Source organism: Poecilia formosa, unplaced genomic scaffold, assembly GCF_000485575.1.
Source record: "Poecilia formosa unplaced genomic scaffold, Poecilia_formosa-5.1.2 Scaffold305, whole genome shotgun sequence".
NCBI lineage: Eukaryota > Metazoa > Chordata > Actinopteri > Cyprinodontiformes > Poeciliidae > Poecilia > Poecilia formosa.
In genome coordinates this window covers 1-7,533 of record NW_006800244.1, presented here as the reverse complement: position 1 = coordinate 7,533, position 7,533 = coordinate 1, and the positions used below count along the sequence as shown (strand labels likewise).

The following is a 7,533-nucleotide window of genomic DNA, read 5'->3' as shown; positions in this document are numbered from 1 at the left end:
TGGAGGCATTTTTTTTTTCTTTTTTTCTTTACCAAAGAGGGGTAATTGTGTTTTGGTGCGGAGCTGTTCCAGCTTAATTAGATTTTGGCCCTTTATTGCCTGAGAGAGCCTTCAAGGGCTGCAGTGTTGAATTTCTGCCGACAAAGGGAAATGAAGTGTTAATTTCTGCTTACAAGAACAAAAACTCCTGCCTGGATCGTCTGATCCAGTTACGGTTGATTGGTCGCTGCCGCAGACGCTCCTTTAAGGAAAACCGAGCAGACACAATATCAGGATCATTTCTCTTCCCTGAAACTAATGCTGGTCTAATACGCCGAGGGGGATGCATTTTAATTCTTTCAGGAAACTAGATCACCATAGCATCCCATTTCATTGCCCCCTACCAAGAGAGTGCACAATCTATGCAAACCTCAGGAATTATTTTACACTGCCTAAGCAAAATACAGTGAAAATCCTATTGTCCAGATGATACTCTAACTTGCTTAACTTCTGCTGTGTTTGGTTATTTTTACACCAACTAAAGTATTTAAGTCACGCTTCAGATCTTACCAAGCAATTTCCAGCTTGTCCAGCCAGACTGCGGCTCGCAGATGGACATCATGATCTATGACCTCTTATCTCTTTAATGTATCGTACAAGAACCACTAGGCCGAGATGACATCTTTAACAGCAGCACTCGGAAACCATTTTGTGTTAAGAGTTCTTCTTAAAGTGTTCAAGGTCGGCTCTTATACATCGACGTGATTTATGTCGATGTATAAGACAAGCTGTGAAATGATTGCCTTGAACAACTTTGTTGTTTTAGTGCTTTGCTACATATAATTTTACCATAGAAAAGAAACTGAAAATGCAGAATATCACACACAGTTGGGGAAACAGGTGTTTTCTTCACATTAAACTTTTCATGTTTTTTTTTATAATTAAAAAACTACAACGTAATCCTAGATCTATAGCAATTAACCACTTTCACACTGTTCTCTATGAATCAGTTGTGACTGACTGTAAAAAAAAAAAAGCTTATAGCTTTATGAATACGTTTTCATGGGTTCAATGTGCCCCCTGGTGGCCATTTGCATGTTTACAACATGATCTACTACTTCACTGAAGTTACTGCCTAGCAAACTTTTTCATAGTAAAATGGGCTTGAAATGATACATAGTTTTAAACATTTCTTACAAATTAAAATTATAAAACTAGTTTCTTGTTTCTTCGTGGTGCTGGCCACGCATTCCTCACTACTTATAAGCATCTCTAAAAAATCACGATCGTTAGTTTAAGTGATTTATGTTGATGCTCTTATTTTGATATGTAAACGGTGAAAGAAGCGGGAGGAAAAGTTATGGAGAAACCGCTAATATGTGACACCTGTTAATGCAATCTCCCTGTCTTTATTATATCTAAGTCTTCAAGGCTTCTGAGACTCGTGGTTAATACAGCAAGCGTGTGAAACTAAAAAGATAAAGGAAAGTCCGATGCCAGAGAAGAACGTCAGCGATATTTAAAAAAAAGGAAAACTTCAATGACGGAAGTTAATCTCATCCAATCAGATCCTTAAAAAAATGCCTTTTTTTTACTGCTTGTCCAATCGGGTGTTGCTCTTCAGAAACGCCTTACTTTGGAAACGCCAACTTTGTCTGCGGACCGACCTACCAACTTAACAGGGTCTGATTCTGATTTCGGATGCTTAGCACAGTTCGGGAAAGGAGGCGGGACCGACGTTGGATAAGCGAAAGCTCCTGCCATGGCTGCAGCGGTGTGGACGGATCGAGGAACTCGGGCTAAGAATCTGCTGTGGATACTGATGGGATCCAGATCGAATCACACTGCTTTAAAACCCTGCTATGACGCGCTGGTCATCGGAGGAGGTGAGAAACATTGAAAAAGGCTTTTGAAAACAAAATTTGTGGTGCCAAGATTCTTACTTGTGGTGAAAAAACAACAACAACAACAACAACAAAAAAGCCTTAATCTTCCAGAAGTTGTCAGTTGGCTTTTCTTTATTTCAGTTGTGTTTAGTTTTGCAAACTTGAACTTGCACAAATCAGCCACAAGATGCACAACAAAAATTAAAATCTATTCATGTACAAAATATGTCTTCTTTGCAGGACACAATGGGCTGGTGGCAGTGAGTTCACGCATTTGTTTCCCAACACCTGCTGTTCAGTCTGCACACCTATACCATCTGACAACAGGTTAAATGTAATTTCGTGCGTGCGTGTGCGTGCGGCGCGCGCGTGTGTGTAGGCCGCCTATCTTCAGAAGGGAGGGGTGAAGACAGCTGTGCTGGAGCGCAGACATGTGCTGGGAGGGGCAGCTGTCACAGAGGAGATCTTTCCAGGTAGGATGAATACACTGGGAAAAATATTGGTTCACTGGGTCACAGAAAAGTGATTTATCTAAAACACACAACAGATTATGACTCCTTGCAAAGCAAGATGTTATTACCCAAACCTGTTGCAGAGCTACCTAACAACTTTATGAGCTAAGGGACCTCAGTAATAAGCCTATGACAACAGTTATTATAATGAAAGATCATGTTATCTTTCATGATATAGCTTTAGGGCTATGATCATGAAAGAGATATACGGTAGTTATCTCTAACTATTCGGGTTAAATTATTGAGATTAAGAATGTGTAACAACACTATAAGCAAGCCATATGAAATACAAATGAATACAAGACAATCATTAACTATATGACCAACCATATTACGTGGCTGTATGGTTCTCGGGGATTTTCCCCAGGAAAGTCTGAGTATCGGAGACTTTATTTGTTGCAATATGGCTCTTTTTTTCTAAACTTATTTGACATTTATTTGTGTTTGCATGTGTGTCTTTTTTGTGCTAAATGTGAAATGCATTCATGAAATAGCATTCAAAAGTAGAAGATATGATAGATACCTATTTTGCTTTCATCTGTTTTTAGCTGCTCAATACACTGGTTTCATTCAATTAGAGAAAAAAAAAACCTCTTGTCTGCAGGTTTCCACTTCTCCAGGTGCTCATATTTGCTCAGTTTGTTACGACCTCACATATACAGAGACCTTGAGCTCAAGGTATAAACACCAAAATCATTTCAAAACACTTTATGTACAGTCTGAAGCAGATATTTACATAAACTGTAAAAAGATATATATTTTTTTCTTACCGTTTAGTCTGACATTAAATCAGACTACGTACCCTCCTGTTTAGATCAGTTACAATGACCAGAATTTCAATTTCTATTGTATTTTTTGTTTTGTAAATGCCAGAACAACTAGCAAGAGAAGTTTTGGGAGAATTTCTGAATCTTCTTCAAATTTAGCACATTTCTCTATTTGGGCAGAACTGCCTTTTAAACTGTATGGCTTGGATCAAGCTGTGGATGGTACAAGTATTTTATACCAAAACATGTTCCTCTCTGGGACACAGAAACTGTTTACTTTCTGAATTGTACAATGGCTGGATGTTTCAATGATAGTCATGCTTGCTTATAATTACTCAGGAAAAAAAAGTGATGTATTTTTATTCAGTTTATGTAAATGCCTGGTTTAAAGTATACATATGCTTCTAATATCTAATCTTAAAATGAATATCCTTGTTTGTTTTTATATTTTTTGTTTTGTTTTTGTGTTTTATTTGTATTGAGAAACATGGATTGAAGGTATACATGAGAGACCCCCATTCTTTCACCCCCATGTTGGAGGAGGGGATGAAGGGGGCTGTACCAAGGTCCCTCACCCTTGGGTCAGATCTGGCCAAAAACCTAAATGAGATTGGCAAGTTTTCACAGAAGGATGCTAAGGTGTCTTAAGCATAATAAAAACTGTAATAAATGATACTGTGCTTTGCTTTTGTTGAATTTAATGTCTTTGCTTTCCTTTCCTCAACCACATCTTTACCGATTCTCTAAAATGTTCTTAGGCTTATCCAGACTTTGTTGCACATCTTGAAAAGTTAGCTAGTGCTATCCGCCCTCTGCTGGATTCTCCACCAGTAGATATCAGAGGAGTTACAGCTGGATCACTAAGGAAGAGGCTGGCTGCAACTAAGACGCTGATGCCTATTGCCAAATTAGGTTTGTGGACCAAGGCAGACATTCCGAATGATCTCTTTGTATAGTCCATTACCTGAGTCACATTGTTTTGTTTTTTTATTGTAAATTGAAAGGTCTGAAACTTGGAGGGAATATTCCAGACTTTTATGAAATTGTAACCGCACCCATCATGAAGGTTTGTTATATCTTAGAAAAAATAAATAAACTAGACACTCTGCTCTCTGTGTGTGTTGCTAACGAGACTCCTATTTTCTGTCAAAGATTCTCACTCGGTGGTTCGATTCAGAGCCACTGAGGGCAACATTAGCTACTGACGGTGTGATAGGAGCCATGACCAGTCCTAGCAACCCCGGTAGCGGGTGAGAGGAATTTCTTTTTCACTATAACAAATGTAGCAGAGCAGAATTAAGTGCAGACCTCTCCAAAATCTGTTATGCATTTGTCTTGCCATGAAGGTATGTGCTCTTGCACCATGTAATGGGAGAGCTGGAAAAGGAGAAAGGAGCGTGGGGTTATGTGGAGGGAGGCATGGGAGGTTTGTCTCAGGCTATTGCAAGAGCTGCTCAGTCTTACGGAGTAGACGTTTTTACAGAGAAGGTAAGGTGATCATTTAACATTTTATTTTCCTGTGTCTTTTTACGGAACCTGGTCGATTGTGTTTTCTCCGCGTCTTGGGCAGAATGTCGAACAGATCCTTGTCGGTTCAGATGGCGCAACTAAAGGAGTAGCGCTAAAAGATGGTACCGAGATTCACAGTAAAGTGGTTCTGTCAAATGCCACCCCCTATGCTACCTTCAAGTACCTGACATCGAAGGTAATACTGCGAATCCCCATCTCATGTTAGCAGAGCAGAAGGCAATGTGCAGCTGATGCGTCTGCTCTCTCCGTAGGGTGCTCTTTCTGAAGAGTTCATCAAAGCTGTAGACCAGGTAGACTACACTTCACCTGTTACAAAGATTAACGGTGAGTCTATTCCGCTTCTGGTGAAGTTGTTTTTATTAAAGTTTCTATGAAATCTATCCTGTAGTGAAGTAAAGCAGAATTCAAAAGGGATTGTCTACGAGGTGTAGAGAAGGCTCTGTATGGACGGCTGTTGACCTTCTAAAGTCCTGTAAGGCCTCTTTCACTTGTATGTGGTTTGCGAATTAGATGATAGTTTATGCATTGCGTAGGCAGTTGCAGTAATCACTGAACTGTGTGAAAACGTGTAATAAAGATGTTAGATGGACAGACTAATAAACTGCTACCATCTTCTTTCTTAACTTTATTTTAATGTGGAGAGAAAACTTGAACCAACATCCCTGGCAAATACAATACACACAATTTAAAAGTTGAGTGGAAAAGGCATTGAATTCTCAGCAAAAACCCATTTTGGTTTGGTCGAGAAACTTTGGTTCAAAGTTTAAAAGTTCCAAAGTGTAATTGGTTAAAATACCTGCCTTTAATAATTTGCATTTGTGAGCAAAAATAGGTGTCAGTATAGTGTATATCCTCCCCCCCCCAGGTGCCAGAACTCGTCTCTTCCTGAAAAAGTGGCAAAAAACTCAGATTGTTGTTTTTGTTTACTTTTCTTGTCGTCTGCTTTTGTAGTGGCATTGGACAAATTACCAAACTTCCTGGCATCACCCACACCAGACGATAAGCCTGGACCCCACCATCAGTGCTCAATACACCTGAACTGTGAAAACATGGACATACTTGAGGCTGCATATAAAGATGCCATCAATGGACGTCCCTCAGCGAGGTTTGACTTTATTCCTCATTCCTTCAAACTCAATTCGTGTGGATGAATGGGAAAAAAAACCTGGAAAAACACATTTACTGTATAAATTAGTTTTAAGTTGATATGGATGAAAGATATGTCATCAACCCTGCTGCCTCTAAAGTTTTTATATTTCAAGATTATCAGAGCAAAATACTAAAGGCGACCAATAAGTTTATTTGTTCATCAAGTCATTTTAAAGGATCTTTTTTCAGCGACATATATTTTATATGTATCACATAGATGTGATACAAATATAGACAAACGTAACATCATCAGATCTCGTTATTATTTGACTCTTTGCACAAGTTAAAAATGTCAGTATGTTTACGAACCGCTTTTTATATGTCGGTTATTAAAAACAATCTGTTTACCACATACAATATTAAAGATATCTACTATGTTCACTGCTTGTAGCTTAACAAAAAAATTCCCACCTTTTACCAAATGATGTTCTCTTTGCCTGTAGACCTATGCTGGAGATGACTATCCCATCTGTTTTGGACCCCACTCTAGCGCCCCCTGGCTGCCATGTTGTGTCATTGTTCACTCAGTTTACCCCCTACCACATCAAAGGCAGGGAGTGGACCCAGCAGGACAGAGAGGACTTTGGAGACACCAGTTAGAAACACAAATTATTCTTATACTAAAATCATATCTTCCTTTTAACTTATTCTCTTTTCTATGTAAAAGGTGATGACAACATGGCTGCAGGCTATGTTTTTTTTTTTTAAGAGCCTCTTCTTTCTAAAATTAAAAAAATGTGTTTAAAAATATTGGTTATCTTTAGAACTGTATTGATAAACCTGTATCAGTAAAAACAAAAAAATAGTCTGTCTTTGTCTGCTTTTGTAGTTTTTGACTGGGTGGAACAATACGCCCCTGGGTTTAAAACCTCCGTTGTGGGCAGAGAAATCCTGTCTCCCCCTGACCTGGAGAAGATCTTTGGACTCACTGGCGGGGTACAAGCTGTACACTGCACACATTATAGATGGGAAGCCATTTGAATGTTGACATAGAGCCCGTTTGCTTGACACAATCAGCTCTTCACTGAAGGGGGAAGTAATTTGAGTCCTTCATGGGGCCTGTTGTGTAAGCGGTTAATGGTTATAGGCACTTTTACACAAACCTATAAATGAGAGTCAAAGTTCAGCTGAGCCTTTTTTTTTTTTTTTTTACCTCACAGAGCTTTGTTTCGTCATTGTGCATGTGTGTTTTTCTGTTTTAATGTGGCACCCATCAAACAAAAGAGTGTGCATGGTTATGTAAAACTCCGATGCGAAAGCATACAACATGAGCTTGTTTTCACAGAATATCTTTCATGGATCAATGTCTCTGGACCAGCTCTACCTAGCGCGACCTTTGCCCTCACTTTCAGACTACCGCTCACCAATTAAAGGACTCTATCTGTGTGGCAGTGGCTGTCATCCAGGTTTGCCGTTTCATTTTAACTGGATAATAAACTGCATTTACAGAATCATTTTTTTCACTTTATAGCAAAGTAATGGGAATTTTAATTGTTTTATGTGGTTACTGTTGATGAATATTTAATGAACCTTTGAGTTTGAAGTTACATTTTCATTGCTGCTTTGTTTGTCTGCTCATTGAGTAGACAGTGTGTGATTTTCATGTGTTTGGTGATTCACAGGTGGCGGTGTGATGGGTTCTCCAGGCTGGAACGCAGCACTCACTGTTATATCTGATTTGAAGCGTCGCTGAGAATTGTGACAGCATTA

The 7,533-nt window shown here is 39.1% G+C and overlaps 1 protein-coding gene across 1 annotated transcript; it reads left to right on the top strand.

The window, feature by feature from the left end:
- The first annotated feature begins 1,477 nt into the window (after window positions 1–1,477).
- Window positions 1,478–7,533, top strand: LOC103152212 (pyridine nucleotide-disulfide oxidoreductase domain-containing protein 2-like). The gene is made up of 16 exons (XM_007572587.2): window positions 1,478–1,865; window positions 2,106–2,125; window positions 2,245–2,338; window positions 2,982–3,055; window positions 3,628–3,783; window positions 3,903–4,056; window positions 4,149–4,210; window positions 4,297–4,394; window positions 4,491–4,632; window positions 4,715–4,849; window positions 4,926–4,998; window positions 5,626–5,779; window positions 6,267–6,418; window positions 6,653–6,759; window positions 7,109–7,229; window positions 7,446–7,533. Exons 1-16 carry the CDS (start codon window positions 1,742–1,744, stop codon window positions 7,514–7,516), a joined length of 1,737 nt encoding a protein of 578 aa, XP_007572649.1. The 5' UTR covers window positions 1,478–1,741; the 3' UTR covers window positions 7,517–7,533.